The 25,515-nt window shown below is 45.4% G+C and overlaps 1 protein-coding gene across 1 annotated transcript in view; it reads left to right on the plus strand.

Annotated features, from left to right (window-relative positions):
* The first annotated feature begins 1,110 nt into the window (after positions 1–1,110).
* Positions 1,111–25,515, plus strand: part of UBE2D2 (ubiquitin conjugating enzyme E2 D2) — a 31,137-nt gene continuing 6,732 nt past the window's right edge. The window contains exons 1-5 of the mRNA XM_082489935.1: positions 1,111–1,443; positions 11,159–11,222; positions 15,959–15,990; positions 16,082–16,159; positions 16,248–16,353. Coding sequence (XP_082346061.1) covers positions 1,420–1,443; positions 11,159–11,222; positions 15,959–15,990; positions 16,082–16,159; positions 16,248–16,353 — 304 coding nt within the window. The 5' untranslated portion in view covers positions 1,111–1,419. The remainder of the gene's footprint in view (positions 1,444–11,158; positions 11,223–15,958; positions 15,991–16,081; positions 16,160–16,247; positions 16,354–25,515) is intronic.

Raw genomic sequence — 25,515 nt, forward strand, 5'->3', positions numbered from 1 at the left:
CTTGATGACCTTTTCTTCTGATACAAGGTACTCTGTCATCTCAGAACAATTATTATTTTTGTCTGTATTGGTGTTCTCTGTGGAGATGCTGGATGGAAATCAATTTTTCTTCCACACCTGGGAAGGTCCCGAGTACAGCCCTTGGTCACTCACGTTGTGTTCTTCACTGAAAAACTGTGGTTTTGGGCACGAACGGTAAGCCTCGTATTTGAGACTTTGCTACACAAATAAAAGCCTGTTCAATAGTTTAAACCTTTATTATGCAGCCATGGCGCGATCTACTTGATGTACTTTACCCACACGTCCTCCTAGGCCTAAAAATGGATCACCATGTGCCAGCCCTGCGCCACTACCCACGGGGAAGGGATGCTGAGCCATGCACCACCCCCACCAGCTACAAGGTGGCACCAGCATCGCTCTTAGTACCACTTGAACGTGTTCCTGAAGGGCCTTTGCCTCTCCCGGCCTCCCCGGGGAGGGCACGCCGCCGGCCTGTGCCCCACAGGCCCCAGGCCTCCTTCGGGAACGGGCCTTGAGCTCCTTGCGGCCTCAGCCTGGGCACCTGAAGGCCGCCACCGCCTCCCGCGGGAGGAGAGAGCCGCGGAGAGGGCGGCGGGTCCCGGCGAGGCGGGGAATGCCGCCCGGGCCCCCCCCGCACCGCCTCAGGCCCGGGCCCGGTCAAACCCCGAGGCCTCAGGCCCTCCACCGGCCGCACGGCGGCGGCGCGGCCGGGACTTCTTCCCGGCCGGGACTCCTTCCCAGCCGAACTTATCGCGAGATTTGACAATGCCACTACGCGCTTCACGTATCCTTCCGCACTCTCCCCCTCCCCCTTCTGGAGAGTTCTGCACGGCGGCCGCAGGACAAATAGTCCCGGCCGCCCCCACTACCCGCCGCTCCTCCTCCTCGCTTTCCCGACCCTCCGTTCCCAGCTCGGCCGCGCTCCCCGTCTCGGCGGCCGCCGACCCCCCGCAGACGTTCGGCGGCGAAGCGCGGCGGGAAGGGGGGTGGTGGTGGTGGTGGTGCTTGAGAGAGCCGCGGCGGAGTGATACGCGGAAGGGCGGCGAGGAGGCGCCAGCGCATAAAGGGGCGGCGGAGGGATGCGGTAGGAGCTGCGGCAGCAGCACCCAGCTCCGGCCCCGCCGCCAGCCCAGCAGCGCGCCCGGCCCGCCCGCCGGCCCCCCTCCCTCCCTCCGCCGCCTTCTGGGGGGGCCGCCTCCCCTTCTCTCTCCTTCCCCTCCCCCCTTCCCCTCCCCGCCACCTCCGCGCTCCTCCTTCCCCCCCCTTTCCCTTCCTCCCCCCCCCTTCCTCCCTCCCTTACTCCCCCTCGGAAAATAGTCCCCGCGGGCTGCCCCCCGCCCTCCCCCCCCCTCCTCCTCCCTTCCCCCGCCCGCCCCTCCTCGCCGCCTCGCGCACACAATGGCGCTGAAGAGAATCCACAAGGTAAGGGCAGGGCCCCCGCCGCACCGCCCGCCCCGGCCCCGGGCCCTCGCCTTACATAACCCCGGTAGGCCGCCGCCGCCGCCCCGGGCCTAGCGGACGAGGGGGGGAGGGGGGGATGGTGGGGGAGAAGGCCGGGCTGGGCCCGGCCCTGACCCGGGGATCCCCCCCCGCCCGGTGCCGGCCTGGGCTGGCGGGGATGGGGCTTAGGGGCGGCAGCGGGGTCGGGGAGAAGCTTCCCCCCCATCTCTGGGCGCGGAGGCGGTGGGGGGAGTCCGGGCCCGGCCCGCTTTGTTCGTTCCCCCGGGGGTAGGCCGCTCCTCGGCGGGGAGGGCGGGGGGGAAGGCCGAGGCGGCCCCTCTGGAGCAACGTGGCCCCCGGAGGCCCCGGGCGGTAGGGCCGCGAGGGGGCGCCGGCGGCGGGGCAGGGGCAAGGCGGCCGGGCCGGGGGTGGGCAGCGGCCCCGGGGATCGCTCCTCGGCCCCGGGAGTGGCTCATCGGTCCCGGGGGGTGCCGGTGTCGAGAGAAGGCGGCCGGAGGAGCGGAAAGGCCGCCCGCCTGGAAGTTTTGGCGTAGCTCTCTGGGGAGCTGCTTCTCCCGTCCTCGAGGAGCACCGGCCTCGGTAGGGCTAAAGGGTAGGAAACTTGTCGCGTTCGACTGGTGGCAATCGTGCGATTTATTGTTTTAATGGAGCCCAGCGGTGCTCTACAACCTGAGTCATTGAGTAGACTTGTAGGGAGAGGCGTGCGAGGTGCCTTCTCCACCCGGAGCAGGAGGTGAACAACGCTTGGTGTCCTGGCCTTCTAGAAAAGCACTGCTGCTGAATCCCCTCTCGACTTAAGACCCTACTCTGCTTGATCATCGTAGTAGCTTTTGCCGTGGGGGGGGGAAAAATGGACGATATCGAAATACATTTTTATTATCTTGGTGAGTCAGGCAGGGAATTTATATCCTTTTCCCCGCAAAACATGTAGCTGTCAGTTTGGAGTCTCCATGTAAGATTCCGGTGTAGAAGCCAGTCCTCTCATAGGGTTTTTGGTCTCAATCACTGTGTAAATCTAGTTTTTGTCTAGAACCAGATGTGAATGTTCTACCCAATATTTAAACTCAGTTTGTTAGCTCTGTTTGGTATATGGTGTCAGATTTGGGTTACGTGTTAACATCTTTGCTTTGATTTTAGGTTATCTTGAAGTTTTTGTGAAGCTTCATGTGTCGTACTGATCAAATTAAAGCTAAGGTGGAGAAGAAAATTGAAGAGAGCTTGAAGGCTTACGTATGCTTGTGGAATAAGTAGAGTTTGAAAGGGAAGGGTTTTGAGTAGGATTTTAGTGTATTGAAATTTCCAGATAAGCGTATGGTAGCGGGTTACGTAAGGAAGTTGTGCTCCAGCTGGGTATCACTTGTCTGCAACATTCCGTCGCTTTAGCTGGACTCAGTATGTGGTGAAGACTGTTTCCCAGCGCGTTTGTGGGCTCGCAGGTGTTCGAAAGAGCACTTCCTCCTTGGGAGCGGGTCACGGGCCTGCCGTCAGAACAGGCTGCAGAGCTACGGCAGTGAATGCTGAAACAGGGTAAATGTGACTGCTGAGGGTGGGGGACACACAGATCGTACAGGGCTTTTGTGGGGCGGGTATGTCTTCTGTCGGGTAACTCCAGAAGCGAAGAAAGGTGCTTTGTTGTAGTTTAGTGTGTGCTGGGGTTCAGGATTCAACACTCACTCAGCACGTCTCTTCCTAGTCTGTGTTCTTTCTAACAGGAGGGAAGCTGAATGTGTTGAGTCTTTGTTAATGTTGGGTGCTTGGGGACCGATTCTTCATGCTGGTTTTCAAAGATAGAGTCCTGAGGGATAATGGGGACTGTGTGAGGTTACGAGAGCCTCTTAAAGCCTTGGGAAGTAGTGAGAGCATTGGTAAAACAGTGGGGTGTATATTGAGCTCTGCAAAGTACCAGGTGTTTCAATGGAGTAAGTGTGGTGGCTGTTGAGAAGGGGGATGATAGGGCTGTGGGCAACGTTTCCAACAAACAAAGTATATGAAGGGAAATAAAACTGCTTGTTCCAGCAGTTTGGGTGCTTTAAAAGTTAGATGGGAGTTAAGCTACAGACTAGAAAGGAGCACTCTTAATTTGAGTTACTGTGGCTGTCTTGCTTAACTACTTCAGTAATAATCACTGGTTGTTTACACTCCAGCTTTATAAACCTCATGGAGAGTGTTCGTATCATCATCTTGGTTTTGTTCTGGTCTCTGGGAAAAGCTGTGATATCTTGTGTGTAGCAACCATCCCTGTCAGGATAACGAGGGGAACAGCAAGTTTCCGACCTTTGCTGTTGCACCTTGTGGCAAGAACAAAAGCCTGCAGAACGTGGATCGAGTAGGAGTAATCCCAATAGATCTGAGTACAAAAAAGCCATGGGAAGGAAAGCTGCTGCTTAGGCATTTTTAGAGGGTATTATCAGTCTTGATATATCAGTGTTCAGGTCTCAATCTTGCCACTGGTTCTTGTGCTTGGCAGTTTGGGTTTTATGCTCGGACTACAGACTACGAGGTTTTCTCCAAAACATTTGTGTCCTTGGATAATATGGGGTGCGAACTTGGAAACAAGCAGAAAGTCCCAAGAGTAAAAACCTCTCATACAGTGTCAGCAATGTTATCTGAAATGTCCTCTTGTGTGTTGAGCTCTTCTGGACTGCAAGAGGGGCAGAACGAGAAGGTTTTTTGCAGCTGGGTAAGTAGTGGTGTGGCTGGTGCATGATGGAGTGCGAGAACCTGCGTGGTCCATCCCAGCATGTCCTCTGGTGGGATGATCGCTCTTGGGGTTGTCCAGAGACTCGAGCTGGGATAATGCGTTCTGCGTGCAGCAGCTGTTCTTTAAGCAGATGCTCCAAAAGAGCTGGGACTTGAGATCTGCTATCAGATCGCTGCTTGTATTATTCACTGCAGTCTTTCAGGCAGTGGTGTCCTTAATTCTTGTGTGGGTGCTTACTGGCTCGCAGGTCTAAAACTTAGAACTCTTGTGAGAAATGTTTGGGCAGCAATTCCAGCCAGAGTCCCTGCAGAGTGTGGGGATAACAGTGAAGCATAACAATTTTATTGTTATTTATATATGTAAATAAGTGTTCTATTTTATCATGTATATATTTTATAAGAATTGCAATGTGAAGATATCTAGGGGTAGGATGGGAGTGATATGGAGGGTGAGAATGAATGCCTTCCATTTTAAGGTTTAAGCACTTTGGATTCAGTCGCATCCCCATCTGTGTTGTTTATCTTTAGGAAATGTGTTACCTATAACTGCATAAGTAGGGCACTGTTTGGAGCTCTTTGAATCCGGAGAGCAAGGAAAAGGCTACTTTGGTGTCTTTTACAGGTTCCTCCATGTGAACTGCTTGGTGGACCCTACCGTGAGGGGGAAGGGGAAATTGGAAGCTGTGCTCCAGCTGTCCTGACATAAAACATTTTTTTTTTTATAGCAGAGGAGTGGTGGTTTATTACTGCTTGTAAGGTAGAGGCCCAGAAACCAGGTGATGCTTTGCAGAACTAAACTGTGTTCTATATTGCCGTCCCTGTTCAGCTGCAGAAGATGATGGGTTTGCCTGTAATCCGGACCCGCTTGACCTCCAGAGATGCTTAAGTATCACTTCTGCCAAAATGAACACTGCCTGTAGACGGGATGCATTAGGCTGATGGGCTAGTTGAATGACATTATAGTTAGCCCAGCTGTACGCATGCTACCTGTGCTGAACAAACTTTTTGTGTTATTTCTGCGCTACCAGTTCTGCTTTACAGCAGTCAGCGGGAACAAGTTGGTTCTTCCGTTACGGCCTCTTGCTGTGTTCGTGGAGCTGCCAGCACAGCCCATCTGTGTTAAATATCTTGTGTGTTGTTAGTACAGAGAAGACTGGTTAAGCTTCTGTTAGCTAGCTAGGCTTTTTCATACTCAAGATTTCACACCAGGAGGAAGTTAGATGTTGCTTTGGTCTTTGTGCTGTTCATGCTTTAAAAAAAATTAAAGGTGACAGTTACATCAGAGCTTGTTTATGCCTCGTACCTTGGTTATTCCTGTATTTCATGTAGCTTGACTCTTCTCATGCTACTCACTTAACTGCTTGCCCTCTAACTTTTGCAGAGTCTTCTAAGAAGGCAAAGTCAGTGGATCTGAGCCGTTTCAAGCATTGAAAAAGCAGATTCTGTCAAACGGAAACGATTAAAATCTTTCTGAAGATTAAAATGCTACTCTTAATAGAGGTGGTAGCCTTAGAGCGGCAGATGCTCTGAAATTGCAAAAGTCCTGTAGGCCAGGAGAGCACCTATGGATGCTGTAGGGAATTGGTTATATGATCTTGGTGAGCGCTGCCTTGTACAGAGGTTCTGCTTGGTCTCTTACACCTCGGCCTACACAGTACCTTCAGCGACAGACAGAGATAGAACCTGCTGGCCCAAGGAACATGCAGCAGGCTCTTGTCCAACCTACCGTCTGTGTTGGACCTGCGCAGGTAGCTGGCAGCTGCTCCTCAGCGCTCTGGTCCTGCTGCTGGGGTAAGGCAGAGCGCTATCGATTTTGACTTTGGCCCTGATTCCATATTGCTTGGGACTGCGTTGTCAAAAACTGCTAACAATTCATGGCAAAGTGGCTGAAAGTTCCTTTTTGGTTAGATAAATCATGATTTTGTAACATAACCCTGGACTGCTTGTCATGGAAGGGTTCAGGGGTTTCAGGTAAATAAACTTGCTAAAGTCAGAGATTAAAAGCTTATTTCACTTACAGCAGCAACCTGAAGCAAAAATTAGGCTTGTAATCAAGCTAATGATGCGGTCTCTGAGTAAATTTCAGTTTCCTCCCTACTCCAGCTGGAGCTGTTTTGAAAGACCATGGAGTCCAAGCTAAAAGGACCATAGATAATCTTTGACTGTTTGGAGGCGTACACCTAATGCGTTGGAGTGTGTTTGGGGAACTCTACTGTGCACCAAGGTTTATAAAATAGCTAGAACTGACTGCTGAATGGGTAAAGGCTTTTTATTTGGTTCTTGATGTTGCCGGTTATGTTGCTTATTCTTCCTAAAGGCTGTATTACCATTAACTTAGTCCTTAAAACTAGTCTTATCTTTTGGACAGAGGCAGCTTTTACCAGGAACGTGTTAGACTGGGGAGGGAATTGTTGTCTAGAGGAACAAATTTGAACTTTTCTAGCAAATGTCTTTGGAGTTTACAATTAAAACATAATTATAACTTCCGATATGTGCAGGGTTAAACTTTTTAAGGTAAGACTTAAACACTGCTGTTTGATAGTGCTTTAAAAACTTCCAGTGCAGCTTGTGAACTCCTTGATGAAGATGTGTTTAAAATGCAATGCACCAGCAGCTGGGAAGTAGACTGACGGGGGGGAGAAGCATGGGGCTGAGCGAGATTTGTGGTGCTGGCTTTGCCGTGTGCCCTCTGGCATCGCTAGCAGCTGATGGCAAACATGGCTAGGGGATCTGTGGCATAAGCACACTCCATCTTCCTTAAAATGCTTTCCTGGAGCTCCTGAGTAGGGCTTTGTTTTGCTGGGAATTTGTGAACACAATTAAACCCGCATTTGGAGCCTAAAGGTCAGTTTCTTGTGCAGGTTCTCTAGCTTTTAGGATATCTAGTTCATGGGTGTAATGGCAGTTCTGTTCAAGTTGGCCTTTGGGCAAGGCACCTGGAACCTTGCTTTGCTCTGCGCCATGGTTCCGCTTCCTCATTTTTGCTGAGGAACTGATTACCGCTTTCAACTGTAAGATGGGTCGAGGTAATGGTATGATCCGCAGCAGCGGGCCCAACCCCGAGGGTGTTTTGCTGTAGGGGAGATGGCAGAAACTTTAAGCTCTGTAAGTTGGCTTTCCAGCTGAAGGCAATTTGTGGTGAGTTAACCTCCTGGGAGCTGAGTAACTCAAACTGAAACTTCATCTAAAGGCTGCTTGGGTCTTCACTTTTAAGTTCCTAAAGCAAAGCCTTTTGTGTGCGCTTAAGGATCAGAAGCTGTCTCAAACAGTAGCCAGCTATGGCTTTCTTCAGGTTTTGGTTTAAAATCAATGTTGTCAAGATCATTGACTGGCAAGTCTTCCCGGATCACAGGGAAATACAGCAAGCCTTGCAGGTTAGGGTCCGAAACATGCAGTAATGGGTGTTTTGTAGATGATACTGAACTGTAGCCGTTAACTTGTATTGTGAGTTCCAGTTTTATATGAACTCCGGAGTTGTTTGTTCTGAGTTAGAAACCAGCCGGTTCTCAGTCTCCCTCAGTAACATCTGGAAGCAGAGACCTTGCTAGGTCTGATGTTGTGCTAGCAGTACCTTGGAAACTGCACAGAAGTTTTCAAAAGGCAAAGTGACCTCTCGGACAGCTGCAAAAGCTTGGCACTACGCTGCAGTGGGGGATGCTTTTCTCCCTCCTACCTGGGTAAATGCAGCTGTAGGTAGCTACCATGCCTGTCTTTAAACTTGGCTCTGCAGGTCTGACAAGTGAAGAGTGGAAGCCTTACCAGCATGAAGAGAATGGCATGTTAAAGCGATCCCGAGTGCTGCCAGGAAATCCAGCAACGCGTGAGCCTCTCCTGTGCAGAGGCAACTGGCAGTCTGCTGCGGTGAGAGGCTGTGTTCTCGAGGTGTCTTGTGGAGGTTAAACTTCCTTGTTGTTATCTCACCTCCTGTTCTACAAAAGCTGGGAGGTTTTGTATCGCAGAGGTTTGGATTGAGAGTTGTTGCTAAACAACTTCAAGCACAAGAAGCTTATGTGCTCCTTTTTACACGCGCCTTTTACTCTGATGTTTTAATCTGTGAATTTATAGAGCAGAACCTGAAGTGCTGCCTTAGGTGTGAGCTGCATCACTGAGACAAGGAGTATGAGTGTTCATTGTAAGTCATTTCTTTACAGTGAGACACTATACACGGCTTCGGAAAACCAAAGTATTCCTTCTAGCTGGAACTGAAGATTGAAGAGAGAGAAATAGTGTTTTGATGAGAAACAGGGCAGCTACTAACTGAATGTTGTTGTTGCCTCTGTGTTGGGAGGTGTACCTTGTGGTATCACTGGAGGTGCGTGTTTTCGTCCAGTCTGGGGAAGTAGTGCTTTTGGGCAGTGGGACGCAGGGTGAACATCAGGGCAGATTCAGAACTGTGTGTTCTACCAGCTGGTAGAATATGTGCTCAAGCTGCGGCCTGTGTTTGTAACTATTTCCCCTTTACAGTAGGGAAGTGCATGCTGGGTTCTTCAATATAATCCATACTAGGTTGTGGTCTTACATGGAAAGCATGGATTTTTACAACTGTACTCCTTCCAAGTCTAGTGTTGTTGCATTTTATTTATGCAGGAGTGGAGAGGATGAGAAGTGGTAAGGGGGGATTTAGATGCATGTTTCTTTAATAGATTTGTTTGGGGTTTTCAGTACTGTAGCATTAAATTGTCTTTTCCAGAAGATGAGAGTCCAGTAGCATTTGGAAGTGGACTGTGCTCTATACACCTTTAGAACAAGCAGGTGTATTCCTGTTTTTAAGTTTTTGTGCCTGTACTTCTGAAGTTGTGTTTGTGGAGGCTCACTTTGTTCTTTGTAGCCATGACTAGACGGACCATGAAGAAAGCGTGTGGCCTTCAGGTGCCAGTGAAGTTGTGTGTAAGTGGCTGTGTGTTCCTTTGCAGTGGTTGACAGGGGGACTCTTGGCTTGCTGATGCTGAAGCTGAGCACAGTGCGGTCTCCTATGCTGTATTTTTTTGGACTGTCACTATCTGAAAACTTGTATGGTACGTGCACCTCTCCAGAGTGGAGCAGTATTATTCTGTTGCCCAGGATGATACTCGACATATTTCGTGTTCTGGAGTTAAAGCAGTGGAGTGTGAAGCATGCCGGCGGGGAGCGGGAGCACCTTACTGATCTTCATGCTAACTGATACTTGGAACCAGGTGGTAAGGAAGGAATCCTCACTTGGCTAAAGTTGGCTACTCTGAATTGACAACCCTGAAGGGCTTTTCTCCTTCAGAGGATACCTGAAGATGCTCTTCATCTTCAGGAGGGAGTAGGCTCTTCAGCAGGTGATGTGTGCTTGGTATCTACTTGTGTCCAAGTCTGCCGAACCACAGAGTCTAGGAGCAAGGTTTACTTGGGTCAGTGCTGTAAGAAGCTCAGTAGGAGCACTAGAAAAGCTTCAGTAGTCTGGTGTCAAGTCTGGAGGCTTTCAGCTGGGCTTTTTAAGAATTGGGAGCCGCTGAGAGCAAACCCAAACTTGTGTATGCTTTACAGTAGTTGGGGTATGTGAAGCTTTGTATCTCCACTGCAAGGCTTCTGGGAGACTGCTTACTGAGGAGAAAATCCCAAGATTCACTTGTGTGATGTAAGGCAGCATTCTTCTCTTGTGACAGAAGAGGATTTGGTTAGTGGTGGCCTCCCAGTTCATGGGACGGAGAAGCTGGAACTCCCAGAGATCATCTATTCAAGAGCTTAAATACTGCCTGTAAATAACAAAAGGCCATTAAGTAACAAGCTTTTTCCATTCCTGCAATCAGCTTGTCTTGATCATTGTCTTAAATGTTTCGTCTGCCAAAAGCTTCAGATAAGTCTGGTATCTGAAACTCCCTGGTGGACTGTTGCTGGTAACCCTTGCAGGCTGTGAGGTGAAAAGCTGAACGCGCAGCGGCCCAGGGGCTGCAGTGGAACGGAGTGTTTCCTGAAGGCTAGATTTAGTTGTCTTCATAATGCTCGTCTGGTACTATGTTTAGCTTTCTAGACTGAGCTAACACAGAAAAAAGCTAATATGTTTGGGTCTGTCACGCAAAGCAGGTCAGTGGCTGAGCCAGAAATAGCAGACAAAGTTTGATTTTTTTTTTTTTTTTTTAAGTTTTACTCTATTTGCACTTCCTGCTAAATGCCCACTTCCCAAGCAAATTGCTAATGAGAGTTAGTGGTGACAGTGTGGACCGTTTTTCTGATCTGGGCTGAAATTCTGCTTCAAATTGAAACTTGATGTAGTTCAGGAGTGTTCGGAATCACTCAACCCTTTTAGTCAGAACCATTGTGACTCATAATAGGATTTCTTCAGAGGAAAATTTGACTGATGCAGGTACTTGAAAAGCGAAGGTTTCCATTCAGGGGCTGGCAGTTCTATAGGTACAGGAGGCCTTGTGTTTTATTCCCTGTAACCACCTGTATTTGCTGGTGCATGCATTTGGAGATGAAACGACCACAGGTTATGGAAGGTTTGTATACTGCAAAAATGCCACTGCAGGCTTGAGATGATAAACTAGATCACTATAGCTGGAGCAACCTGGGAGCTGTTACGATACAGGGGATAAAGTAAGGCTGATACTGAGAGTCATTGGATTGAGGCCATCTTATCTCTGTGTGACCTGGAGATAGTTGAGTATATAATACCTCGATAATGCTTGGGATTTCTTAAGTTATTATCAATGAATGCAAACCTGATAGATCCTATGACTCGATTAGGGTTGCGGTGATTTAATAGCTTATGGAAACCCAGAGAAGTAACTGCGTATGCCGTATGTGTACCTCAATTTACAATGCAACTTTACTTTGCGGGGTCCTGGCTACTAGTTCTGTGGTGTTGCCATCCCTGTGGTTTCAGAAAACTCACTGATGTGAGCATTATGTTGTGAGCAAGAATGATAGCCAAAGTGCTACTAGCAGCTTTTTTTAGCAATAACATGATTGGATTTGAAATTAAATGAAATAAACTGTTCCTGTTTTCTAGGAGTTGAATGATCTGGCACGTGATCCTCCAGCACAGTGTTCAGCAGGGCCTGTTGGTGATGACAGTAAGTATGCTACTAACGGCCAACACTTGCAGTCTCTTACTCTTTTTCCTTCTAAAACAGGATGTCCAGTTCCTTAGCAAGAACCCTTCTGTTACTGCACATAACTGATCTTACTTTTGCTGCCCTTTTGTATCCCTTCTTCCTTCCTTGTGTATCACTGGAGATCTCGGTCGCTCTCACTGTATTGACTGGGCAAGTGTCCGCTGAAGACATCTCAAGTTGCACCCTTCCAAGTAACTGTTGTGGCATTCTCATTGGGCATGCTGTCTGCAGAAGTTGGGAAACTTCAGTAGCTCTGTGGCCAAACCAGCAAGCAGCTTCATACAGCTTTCTGAACTTCTTTGGTATCTAAAATATACGTAGTGTGGTCACGTGGTCCTGTAGAAGTAAAACAATCTGCTCTTAATCCTAGATGCTGGTCCAGCAAGGCTGGGGTTAACTAGATTTTACCCAGGAGTTAGTTAACACTGTGTTTTGGATGAGGACTACATGTAGTCCTTGGGAATAAGAGGTTAAAATGGGAAGGGAAGGAAAACTAGTTGATGAATTAAAGCTTGAATCGTGAAGTAATGTTAGATATTTAAAAAAACAATAATAGTTACTGTTGTTGTCAAATAAATTACAGGAACACTGGAAGCATTGGTTGTTTAATCTGTTTTGTGTTGTTGCATTATAGAGCACAACAGAGTATAGGAACTGAAAACCAGGTTTGGTTCTTTATTTTTAGTCAGGATTTCACTCAGTTTGGAATATTACTTGTGGCTTTCTCAATAAACAAGTCAGAATGTCTGAGTCCTGCTGTGATGACTACCTTGTTTGATTTGGCCGTAGCTGCTTAGGTATGAGATAGGAAGTGCAGGTGGAACATCCGTCAGTACACACGGTATTGTTATGTTGAAAAACTGTACTCAAATCAGTTGGCCCTGCCAGGTTCTGTATAGGGGATAGCCTAGGATGATCCTTTCGGCCTACGTATTGGCTGGTCATCTCCACTATGCACGGTTGTTTACCTGGTGTATAATTTGAAGTTGTTACTCTGTCCTTTTCAAAACTTGGGGAGCCATGTTTAAAGGGGGAGGAGGGGAGGGAGTATTCTTTAAAGTCTTAAACTAAATTTTTTTGATCTAACATTGTTTTATAGTCAGGAGGTCTACTGTCATCTAGTATGTGTATTTTTTCCTAGAGAGGAGGGCAAGATACATTGTGTGACTTGGCTTAATGGTGTTTATATGGGTACTTCTTTGTCTTGGTTCTAGGTAATGTTCCCCAGTCTGCTTTGATTAGCTGCGAGTAAGGCAACTTAATTGTTGCCCTGTACTTTATGGTGGTTTTCTATGAGAGGCCTTGTAGTGGTTTTGCAAGCTGTGTAGTCTTCACCAGAAAGTGTAAAATCCTAGTAAATATGGAGAGCTACTATATATTTTTTTTTTTTTATAGCAGCATTAAACTCTTGGTCATAGCTTAGGTGAGCAAGGTTAGTAGGATGTTTACAATGAGATGAGAACACTTGCAAATTCACTTTTTGCTTTTTAATTTTACCATGGGCCTTGAGGTAAATTCAGGTACTTGCTTTAAATGCACTGGCATTTAATGCATAAAATGCCTGAGATGAAGGAATGTATTCCCACATTTTTTTGTAGCAGCTCTGCTGTGTAGAAGAGGCCACGTGAGAACACTCGGAAGCTTTGACTGGGATGCCCGTTAAAAGCGTGCATTGAACTTCCTGTGTGGCGTGGTCTCTGACAAGCGTGCTGTTCAGTGAAGTTCGTGGGAGTAGGGGATATTGAAGTAGGGAAACCCTCCATCTATGTGCTAAGAACTCTAAGCTTAGCTGTCCTTTCTGAAAGGAAAAAATTAGCTGCCAAGATCTTTCTGACTCCTTTCTGAACTATTCAGAAGTGCTGAAGTGTATAGAAACTTACACATTCCTGTAGAAAGCTAGGACTGGATTGAAAAAAAGCTCTTGAAACCTGAGAATGAAAATACTGAAATTAGAGGAGATGTTACTGTTTGCCAGTCCTCTCAAACAAGTGAAAACTGCGTTTGGGTTTGAGGGGTTTTAGCAGTAGTGTTAGGCTGCTTCTAGTTACTCCACAACTTATTTCTGCTTTCAAAATAGCATTTCAAAGAAGCTTGTAGTTTAAGGGAAGAGAAATTACGAAGATGTAGAGCCAGTCTGAGGCTTTTCTTCCCTTAAATTGACAAGTGTGATTTGTGCCATGATAAACTACTTCATAGTTTCCAAAGACTATCAAAGGTGATGGAGATCATCTGGTGGAGGAGGTGGTAATGCAAGTTGCTGAAGGCTTCTAATGGAAACTTACTACTGAATATGGAAAGCTTTAAAGTAATGTTCAATTCTTCTCCTTGTGCCACCTTTTCATAAGACCTCTAATGAAAGACTTTCACTGTTGAGAGCAACGCTTTGGCTGTATGTAAGTGGATAGCAGTGGCAGCAACAGAAAGGTGCATTCATGGAGATCCCCGTGTCTAGGTCTGCTTCGGTTGCCTTGTCAGAATGACATTTCTCAGAGTTCAGGACGTGCCGTGCTTGCAAAGTGGTATCTCGTGGCTAGTCCAGCTGATGTAAACTGTCCCAGCTGTAAGCTTCTTGTCCCAGTACTTCCTAAATTTGGGAAGTGAGGAGCTGTTTCTGCTGTGTTAACTATAGGGACGTGATTTTCTTTCTCGTGGTAGTGTAGTTCCACTCACCTCTGGCCTTTGTTTCGGAAATATGCTTGGATCTGGATTACACTACTGTACTTCCAGAGTGCTATGCAGTGGCTTAGTTCACTTCCAAACATGTACCTGTGTTTAGCTAGTGAAAGCCACCAACCCCCTTAACTTTGTAAACAACTTTTTGAATGGGTGATTTCAAAGCAACGAATCAATTGAAATAAGCTCTGCATGACAAATCTGTCTTGTAGTTCCTCAAACTTGTCCTGGATGTTGTCAGAATCTAAAGATAAACAAGCACTTTCCTTGAGTCTGGGGTAGAAGGTGGCAGCAGGGAAACTTGCAACAAAACAAACAGCCCTTCTAGCTTGAAAAAAATAAAAATTAAGAGTCACTGTGAAAGCATTTTAGTGTTTTTTCTGGTTTCTTGTTGGGTTTAGGACAGTCATTGGTTATATTAGCTTCTCTTTTTAGTGTGCAGAGGTATGCGGGATAATGTCCAGTGCGGTCAGTGTATTCCAGTGCGGTCACAGTGAATCTTACTGGCATTGACTGATGTGTGTGAAATTCTTGGTGGTTTTTCTGTGATTAGCCAGAGTCTTCACTGCTGGGTTTCTGCTGCCCCTCTGTCCTCTTGTTTTAGGTTCCTTTGTGAGGCTGCAGGTGATGCAGACTTCCTGTGAAGCTGTCTGAACCTTTTAAAATGGGTGAACACTACATATGAACTCAGGAGTCACTGTCTTGATTTCCTGACTCCACATTGGGTGTAGAGTTTCTCAAAAAGCTGGCTGGTGTTCCCAGCTGCAATGCCCTCTGCAACAAACCTGCTGCTCTAACCAAACGCTCTTCTCCCCTCGCTGTTCCCACTCTGCTTCCCCCTCCATCCCCCTTCCTTGTATGAGATCATTCCCAGTTGTAATGCCTGTACCACGTGTAATTAAAAACTGCTCATGCTAGATTAGAACAAGTAGTGCTACTCTGAGCCAAAATTACTTTTGGCACAGGTAGTCTTGAAAGCCGTAGACACCAGTTGCAAGTTAAGTACGCAGCTGCAGGTGGCTTCAACTTCTGTGGCTGGAAGACTTATACCTTGCCACGAGTGGAGTCTTCTGTACAACTCACTGGATCTGAAGATGCGGTGTAGCTGACATCTGTGCGGAGGGAAACTTCCCATGGTGCTGTTTCACAAAATAATTTAAGATGGTGCGCTTCAGAGGCGAGTGTTAGAGCCTTTGGAGGATGCAGGAACTCTGAGAACTTCCGAATATGCCTCATACAGATTAACAGCTTTGATTGTCTTCCTTATGTTCTGCAGCATAAAGACATTCTTCATGAATCTTCTGTATTACCAGATTAAGATGTACTCTTGGACAGATGCATACGAGTGAGACTGAATTTTTGTCCATTGAACCTAAAGTGCACTAGCACACCCTGGTCCCAAGTGTCGAGCAGACTGTCATTCTTGCGTTCTCTTAAAACTTGTATTGCTTTCTCCTGCTTTAATGAAATTTTGACACCTCTGTGGAGGCTAAGCTTAAACATTGCGTAAAGATACCACTGGCTTAGGTTACCTCTTGGTAGATATGGTGTATACAAAGCTTAGGCTTACTCTCCATTTAACTAAGGAGAGATCCGTGTGCAGGAGAGATCCTCCCTACGAAAGGTATGCGTTCCTGTTGTGGCTTTGCTGTAGCTTGCTCGAAGAGGGCAGTCGTTGGAAATTGGGCTTTGATTCAGGTGCTTCATTGGAAACAACAAAGCTGAACTTCCAAATTTGTTGGGTCTGAAATGCTGACTATAGCTATCTGGGTTTTTACCGTAAACGGATTTTTGCAGGGCACAACACGTGTATGGTCACACAGCAATCCCAAAGTGTGGACCGAGCGAATGTGGAGTGTTGGGTACTTTGCTCTGTCTCTGTTTAATTTTTTGGCTTGCTTCCCTGCAGCCTTTCAGAAGGCTTTGTTTTTCAAATAGACTTTTCTGTGCTGCTTTGTCTGGAATTAAGCAGTTCATTACTTGAGCTTCTCCAAACTGAAGTAAATCTTTCTCTTTTTCAGTGTTCCATTGGCAAGCTACAATAATGGGACCAGTAAGTATGAGAGAATTGATGTTCATAGCTTTTTATGACCAGTCATCTTGTAATAACTCCTCAAACTGCAATGATTCTTTTTCATTAACAGAATGACAGTCCCTATCAAGGTGGAGTATTTTTCTTGACAATTCACTTCCCAACAGATTATCCTTTCAAACCACCTAAGGTGAGTGGCTTGTACCATAAATCCCTTCATTACCGTGTGGTGTAATGTACATTTGTGAGCCTACACTGAAATTTTCCTTCTTCTGCAGGTTGCATTTACAACAAGAATCTATCATCCAAATATTAACAGTAATGGCAGCATTTGTCTTGATATTCTACGATCACAGTGGTCCCCAGCACTAACTATTTCAAAAGGTACCTCCAATGCTCGTTTTAATTTTACTCTGCTGAACTTAATTACTGATTTAGTATGTAAAAACTGCTGCGTTCCTGCTGTCAACCATTTCTGTGGTCACTACGTCAATCTTGTGACTCTACGCCTGGCTTGCAGCCAGTTCGTGAGCGCAGGATGCTCTGGCTGTCCGATTGCTCTGTGACCACAGGGAGACTGCTCAGCTTTGCCCACGGATCAGATAAGCCTTGCTACACTAAGGACGTCATCTTGTCACCTCACCTCAGACGCTAAACACTTTAACTAAAAAAAACCAAAAAAAACCCCAAAAAAACACCACCCAAAACAACCAAACCCACCACCCTACCAGATTAAACCAAGTACATGACAACAGAAGATTTCAATGTTCAAATGCACACAGAGTGCAATATGTAGGGGAACAGCTGTGGCCTTAAAAACAAAAAAACAAACCCCAAACAAAAAACAAACCACTAAATCTGCTTTGATTCTTTGTCATCTTGAAAGAGGGACTATTTTTTTAAGGGATCATCAGAACTCCATGTTGGGGACTTTTTTTTTTTTTAACAAAACTTTCAATGATGTGGATTACTAAAACATGTTTTAAAACTTAACTAGCTTGTACTATCCTAATTATTTTTTCTTTGGCTGAAAACGTCTTGGTCCCTGTGAACTGTTAGCTTGTGGGGCACTGGAATATATTCTTTGCCTGGTAAAGCAGTATTCATATTATTTAATGCAAATAGGTTTTAAACACCCTGAAAAAAGACTCAGGATTGAATTTTATTGCTTTTTCTGGTTATTGAAAGTGTAGATCTATGGTTTGTAGATCTAGCCATGGGAATTGAGGATATCTTTGGTCTTCTCTGTGCATGGACCACGTCCTGAGCACTCCATTTTTGTAGCTTCACACTGTCCTTGTAATTAAATGCTGCAGATATTACATGTAATCACAGCATCCTTCATGTTGTGTCCCAGCTTTATGAGGCTGTTCTGTTGCCTGCAATTGTTCTCTTCAACTACATGTGATGTTCCCAGACACTTTTTTGGTTCAGATGACTCCTGGTACCCCTCACTTGCACATCATCACTGTCTCTCTTTTACTGAACTCACAAAAGTTCCTACATTCTCTGTCCAGCGAGAGGCTTCTGTGTTTGTAGAAACAGAGGGAAAGGCAAAGCAGTGTCTTGTTTTGACAGAAGTGGATCTGCTAGTGCACAAAGCTGAAAGTCTTCACTGTGATTTGAAAGAACTGAAGAAATGATGTCAGTAAAGGGAAGATGATTGTCAGGTTGACGCAGCTTTCCTTACAAAAGCTTTTAGTCAAGTACTAGCTACTGTTAGAAGCACTATGTTAATACTAAGTACTGACATCTATTATGTTTTGATGGAGTTGCTGTGTAACTGGCTAGAATACTATAATTGAAGAATGTGTGATGTGACATGGGGTCTTATTTTGATTTGTTTTAGAGAGCCTACATTGACTGTGTAGGCAGTGGGGTGATAGCACACTTGAAGAGGCTGGAGGATAGTCTGGAATTAGGACAGCTGGGAAAAGATGGGGCAAGGATTTTAAGAGGCTAGTGAAGGGCATCAGTGGACTGCCTATTACTGACTGTCATCTTCAGTCAGTCACAAAATATATCTTAACGTTAATTTTGCAACCCAAGTATAGTTGCACTATGCTCTTAACATCTCCTATTCTCTGCCTTGAACTCTTTTTTTTTTTTTTATTATTTTTTTTTTTAATCCTCTTCAAACTACATCCTTGTGGTGCAGCTAGAGTAAGCCATGGCATCACTGTGGCCATTGTGCTGCTTTACCCCTTGTGTCGCCCCATCTCCTTCTTAAAATACGCTCCCTGAGATTAGGTGCTATATATTGCTGATGACTCTTCACTCATCGCAGAAGCGTTCAGCAGAATGCAAACTCTCCTTCGTGTAGCACAAAACACATACAGATTTAACCAGTGAGAAAACAGTCTTGTTCAAGTTCCCTTGATGTTCATTTCATGAAGGAATTAGAGGCAGCAGAAGAAATCCTTGTGGGTGACTAGAAATTCAGAATGTGTCTCTCAGAAATGACAGGGATGTCCTGTCAGAAGGCAAGAGCTGATACTTAAAAGAAGCATTCCCATCTTGAACAAGTATAAATAAATTCCACAAAGGCAACTTCAGTCATTGAGGGTGGAAAACTTGTTTTCAGTCAGTTTAGAACCGTCTTTGTAGACTTTGGGGCTATTTCAGCTCTCTAGTAACTCTTTGGTGGTCTTATCAAAGAATAAATGTGTTACTAGTAGGAAAAGCTGTTGAGTTATGTAATTAAAAGTGAATAACAACATTTGTTATTCAGCATGAGGCTTACATCCCTTCCAAAGCAGCAATTTCGTGTTAGTAATGTGGATTTCTTAGAGTATTTCCTAAACTTTGTCACCCTTTAAAAGGGGATGCCATTGGGAGCAAACTGGTTGAATTTAAAATCTGTTAGCAGATAACCAGAACACAGCTTTAAAAAAAGTGTACTTTCTTTACTGATAGAGAAATTGTGGAATACTAGAAACAGTTCTTCTAGGAAACAGCTTATCGTAGACAGCTTCCTCCCCCGGAGGCATCTGGTGGGCAGTGTTGTCAGCAGCTCACGTAGGCTAGATGTTATGTTTCAATTAATGTGTAGTACATGAACATGTTTGTTTTTTTTTTTTTTTTCCACCCTAACCTGCAAGGGGAATGGTGAAGGGGTATGCTGTGACTCCCTCTTAATCTGCAGCACAGCTTTTTTTGGTGGAAAGACTGAAAAATCATGTTAGTGTGACTTAATCATCCCAGTTAAGTGGTGAAGGTCAAGGTCTTGGCTTCTCCAACTCTGGAGGATGGTAGGTTGCTCCCAAGGGCAGTTGGAACAGCCGGTTTGGGAGCCTGCCCTCTCTGCTGGGTCCAATAGAAAAGGCCTGAGTGGGGGGGCTATTGGAGCAGTTTTTATTTGACGGCTAAATAAATAAGGAAGTTCCTCTCCCTCTGAGCAATTTGATAAAGTGATCTTGGCTAGGATAGTAGAGGTGTCGAGCATCTTGGATTTGTGTTCTGTCTTCCTAAATGTTTGCTCCTCCTGGGCTTATTAAAATGGGTTCTGAAGAACTGGGAGAACAACGCTGTCTCAGTAGAATAGCTCACTTGCTTGTATTAGTAGTTCTGAAGTAAGTGTTCCTTAAAGAATATGTATTGTAGAATAAATAATCTCAAAATACAGTCTTAAACACCTTTGTAGTTAAACTCCAAAGCTTAAGCAGAATGCATAGACTTAATATTATCTCAAAGTCTGTATAAATAAGGATTCCCTTTGTCTTAAACAGGAGAATAAAGTGTTTTAACCTGACTATAACTGTTGGGCCGTTTTTTGGGGGGAAAATCCCACTTTCTCTTGAACTTGGCAGGTGGATGTACAAGAGTTAATACTAAACTGAAGTATTTCACTAAGGGCCAGGCTAACATACCCTGTTCCCTCCCCTTCTCCCCACTGTGTTTTACAACTAATGCAACATGGAGCTTATCCGCAGTGGGTTGGAAGACCCTGCCTGGTGAACTTCAGTGTCATTCATCCAAAGGTTTAGCTTGCACGTTTCAAACTCTTCCATGCGCAGTGCAGTGTGGACTTTCTGTGGTGCTGCTCTTACAGGTGTTGAAGAATCGCTTTACTAAGACTGACAGGTGGGAAGTCCTAAGTACCCAGCAACCTAAATGAACTTGACCTTCACAGTCTTCAACACCAGGAAGCTGGTTTCTGATCTTCCTCTGGGCTTTTTAATTTGCCTGTTGTAGTGCTTAACCAAATGATGTGGGAGGGACATGACTGGCACATAGCATGGATCAGTCTCTATGTGTGTGCTGAGTTAGGGTTGTATGGGGAACTTTCATTCTTGCATTTCAACTCTCTTGCTGCTTTAATGTAGCCACTTGTGTATCTTCTCAGATTTGCCCTTGCTGCAAAGAAGGTTGCACTCGAAGTGTTGGAAGCAGGTGGAGGAAGGTGATCCTTCCCCTCTGCTCAGCACTGGTGGAGCTGCACCTGGAGCACTATGTCCAGTGCTGGGCTCCCCAGAACAAGAGAGATGTGGACGTACTGGAGAGAGTTCAGTGAAGGCTCATGAACGTGAGGAGGGGACTGGAGCGTCTCAGGAGGAGAGGCTGGGATAGCTGGGACTTTTCAGCCTGGAGAAGATGACGCTCAGGAGGATCTTATCAGTGTACATAAAGGTCTGCAGGAAGGACAGAGCCAGGGTCTTCTCAGTGGTGGCCAGTGACAGGACAAGAGGACAGGGGTACAAACTGAAACACAGGCGGGGCCCCTGTAAACATCAGGAAATGCTGCCTTTTTTTCATTTTTTTTTTTTTTTTTTTTTTTACTGTGTGGGTGACTGAGCACTGGCAGAGGTTGCCCAGGGAGGTTGTGGAGTCTCTGTCCTTGAAGATATTCAGAATCTGCCTGGATGTGGTCCTGGACAATGGGTTGAGGTTGGACCTGAGCAGGGGGTTGGACAAGATGACCTCCAGAGGTCCCTTCCAAGCTCAAGCAGTCTGTGATACACTGGGCAAAACTTAACTTTTCTTCTCTTGTCACCAGAAATTGTTGAACTGACTTAGCAGGAATTCAAGTTGCTTTGAAGCAAGAAGTTTAAACTGCTCAGATTTAAAGGTACACTTCCTGTGAGACTAGGTAAGATTGCTGCAAGAGTTTGGAGTGGGACTGTGGTTAAGAAATAGGATTTAACTCAAGGAGAGTCCGGAGTTGCTTTAATGTACTTGGGTGCAGCTTGTCCGTTCACAGTCAGAAGCCAGTCATCCGGAAGCTTGCACTTGAACTTGTTGGGTGGTAGTGTTTTCAGTTGGGTGTTAATGTCAAAAGCTTAATGTTTGTTAGTGCTGATGAAACTTCCTGACAACTGTATGCTTCAAAGTTTGAAGGGTCTGGGGCCTGAAGCTCAAACGTATTGATTGTAGAGGCAAATGCTCCTTCCAGGAGTCAGCTTTCTTCCTGGTTTTGAGGAACAGAGATCTAAATAGTAATGGATCTTAATGTGGAGGCTTTTGGCTGTCAGGCTGATGATTAGCAAAGGAGGAGCCCTAGCTGGTGTGAGAAGCAGGACAGCTGGATAAAGCCTCAGAAATGGAATTAAGAATTCCTCAGCAGCTGTAGGTGTCCAAAATTCAAATTTCTGCTAGCAGGGATGTTTCATAATCTCCAGAGTAGCAGGCTGAATTAAACCTGAGCTGATAAACTTTACTTTCATATTCAGAAATGTGGCTGCAAGAGCTGGATCAAAAAGCGCAGCGCTGTCAGAGCCTGTGGCCTGGTCTCCAGGAGGGTGACAAATTGCTTTCCATAGAAAGAGCTTACTGGCATAATATTTGTCATTCACCTGGGACGCAGCAGGCAGGATGGGCTGTTTCCATGACTGTGAACTCGTGATACTGGCCTGGTGGGCAAGAATTGATACTTCCCTCTTCTGTCTGATCGCTCCATGTCGGTGCATGAGCTTTTTTTGATTATATGGCGATGTTGAGACTAGTGTGTGACTTCAGCCAATGCAGATAGCTGAGTACCATCCTGTCCTGACAATCTGGCATACAAAGTGACTGTCTCGGTACCTTCTTGGTGCTGTAACAGAATTTTTGTTGGTGCTTCCTTAGAGATGGACCTTAGAGATGGACCTTCCTTTAGTGGGAAAAGACTGGCTTGAGTGTCTCCTGAGGCCTTTTGTCCCATGCAGGGGTTGAGTATACAGGAATAACTTAAGGCATCTTACCTATTCCCCTCATTCTACTGATTTAGTAAAGTGCTTTTTGCCTTTAATATGAAAGTTAAGATAGCAGGGTCCTTCAAGGAGAGAGCTAAGGCTTTCACTCGTCATCTTTTTTTGACCTAAGTTACTTGGTGCCCAAGAAAACCCTTTACTCCTAGATGAATTTAAATTGGCTGTCTTCTTCAGAGAGCGGTAACTGCACCAAACAGCTGTTGAAATAGAATAGAACCAGTTAAGATGTTTTTTTCTGGGTAGCTCATTATCTTGGAAGAATTGATGCTTGCTTTTTACCTCCCTGCTGTGATTCAGCTGGAGATTCCATTGCTCCTCAGTTGCTTCTCCTTATCCCAAAGTGTCCCATAGATGACTGCTTTACTGGAGCAAGCTTTGTTTGTAATTCCAGCTACACTTAACTGGTAGTATCACTAGTGGCTAGTACCCGGTATTAAGGGGATGGCTGGAAGTGATGGATATTAGACTCATTCAGGCTTTGCAAACAAATGGAATGCTTTGAGTCTTGCATTTGGAAGGTGACTTCTGCCTTGCGACAGTGGAGTCATGTCTCAGGCTTCCACATCAAAAATGTATTTCTTGATGAACTGGGATCACTGTCTCAGTAGAGGGTGGTAGGGCAGAACTAGTGCTAGCCTTTCTAGTGCTGGTACCTAAAGAAATGAGAGGGTATGGCTTTTTGGGTCTCATGTCATGCTCTAACAAGGCTTAAGTAGTTTTTCCACTGATGACCTGGACTGTTGAACATCTGTAGAACTCAACTTAGCCCAATTGACTTTGCACACATTGTGTTGATGTTAAAGGTGTGTTAAATATTGTGACCTGTACGCAGCTGCTTTTGATTCCTAAAGACCACTTTCAGCTGCAACTACATGCTCTGGACACACAAGGGTGTATCATGGTGTGTGGTGCACTTGATTATGACATCAACAGAAGCTAATTGCCATGTATAAATTGCAAGCACCTTTGACTTCTGTTGACGCTCTAGGGAAGATGTCTATTCTGGCTGTGGAGCTTGCTCCTTCCCACTGGAGCTGTGTACTTGTGGCTTTTAAGAGTCTATTCACCTCTTGAGTTCCAGGAGCTTTGACGTGCCTCTTAAGATTTGTACGGGCCAATAGATGTTCCAGTAGACAGATGGTGGTTTAGATTGCTTCACGTCTTGCTTGTTTGGCTAATGCTGGAAGGATCTGTGGAGAGATGACTTCATGAATTGTCTTGACTAAAGACTGAGCTGCTTCATAGCAGAAGAAACTCAGCCATGGAGTTTACATATTGAATTTGCATCTACCTGTGCTTTCTGTCTGAGGTGTGGCAGAACCAGGAAGATGGAATTGCTCATCAGAAATGGCAGGCTACTGTAAATGGTGTAAGAGCACAGCACAGCACGGAAGGCTGTTGAGATGAGGTGGATCATGCAGTGATACACCATAGCTGAACTTGTTGACAAGCTATAAATGGCATGATTCTCTGCCCAGAGGAGCTGCCTTGAGAACGAGCGTCCTCGAATTTTGGAGTGTTAGGTACTTTGTAAAGGGAAGTCTTGCAGTGGAAACTTGGGTCAGAGCTGTGCTGCGTTACACTGGGAGACCTTGCTTTGCCTCAAAGAGCACATTGCTGGAGCATTCTTGATGTTAAGTGATCCTTCTGCTTGATGAGAGTGTATGTGTATCACTGCTCTATAGGGAAGCTAAGCCCATTAGTTTTTTAGAAACACTTTGTTAGCAGTCTTTCTGCTTGATTAGTTTGTTTCGCTGAGTTCCTTGGTTGTTGTGAAGTACTTGGTCCATGCTAGTCCATAGCAGTAGGAAGCCCACTAAAGGAGAATTTGTTTTTGTTGTCTGCAGTAGATGGATGGGGATCACAGTTGAAGTATTGGAGTTAAGTAGGCTGCATGGTTGGTGAAATAAAAAAAAACTGAAGCAAAGCCAGTTTTTGAATGAAAGGGAGCTTTAAGCTGTGTTTTAAGTTGCTTAACGCTTTGCTACAGGCTGGACTGCTTTGACAGTTATGAATGAAGAGATGAGAAATAACTCTGTACTTGAACCCCTTGAATCAATGGGAAGTAATACTTGTCTATTTTGCTATTACTGACAAAAATCCAAACTTAAATTCTGAATATCTCTTTTCAGTGAAAGATTCGAAGGGATGCTGTCAGACTGATCCCACTAGAGCAGCTTTGCCTGTGGGCATGCAGGATGAGTAGGACAAGGTGTACAGCAAGGTCACTGACCTGTCTTGTGTAGTTCTTCAACCTGATTCTGTGGTTACAAAACCTGATTTTTGTGAGCTGTTTTTAAATTGTCTTCTACTAATGTTGTAGTCATCTGACTAGCAAGTGGCTTTGCTATGAAATTCAGTGCAATAGTACTTGATTGCAGAAGGTGATAGGCTAATTCTCTCTATTCCACAGTGTTGGTTTAATTAGTTACTCGGGTGCATCAAAGAACTCCTATACACAACTGACATTTTTAAGGATTATTTCCTCTTTCCTCCTGCACTTGGCTCCTTAAACTTTTTATGAGAAAGGCTTTTCGTAGTGGTCTGGAGGCTGCTTACATTTGTTGGTCTAAAGTGTATATGCACATTTCTCTGGAAAACCTCCAGCGAGAAACTTCCTGAATTTATTTTGGACAAATAGCTGGGTACAGTAGGCTATTAAAATTAAACCAGTTTAGATAACTCAGTTAAAAATGTTTTTCTTGCTGAGGCTGTACAGATTAAAAACGGCAAGACACGATGCTACCAGCAAGAGCAAGCATAATGGAGAATAGTTTTGATTAATGAAAACTTACAAAAATAAAACAAAGCAGCTGAATGTGGCAGTGCAGCTTGAAACCAAATAATTGTGTCCCATTTTTGTTCAAGGTTTTTGGAGTAATGCTTATAAAACAAGTGAACTGCTGAGGAGTGAAATCTCAAAATGTTTTTTGAAGTGGCTAGATTGCCAGAATTCATCACGGGAAGCATTTAGCTACTGATTGAGTTCTAACAAACTACAGACCGTTTTAGTGAAGAGTATTAGCAGCATGGGATTATTATTATTATTTTTTTTTAATGGCCAGCAAGTAGCAATGATACACTCATGTTGATAGCCTGTGAATCAAAAATGAAAACTCCTAGGCTGGGAGAGGGGTTAACCCTCCCTTTTCTTTCAGCAAAGGAGATGCTGGTCAAGGCAGACTTGCATTTTGCCGGACAATTGATTTGTGGGCCACGTCAGCCTGTCGGACTGCTGTTGCTCTGGAGGACATGGAGCAACACCCTGGTCGTCCCAGTGCCCCTGCTGACCAACAACTGAGCCCCACCTTTGTCTGGTCTTGTGCTTAGAGCAGATGGTGGGGTTGGTGGTTCCACC

This window comes from Vanellus vanellus (assembly GCF_965231255.1).
Source record: "Vanellus vanellus genome assembly, chromosome: 13".
Taxonomy (NCBI): Eukaryota; Metazoa; Chordata; class Aves; order Charadriiformes; family Charadriidae; genus Vanellus; species Vanellus vanellus.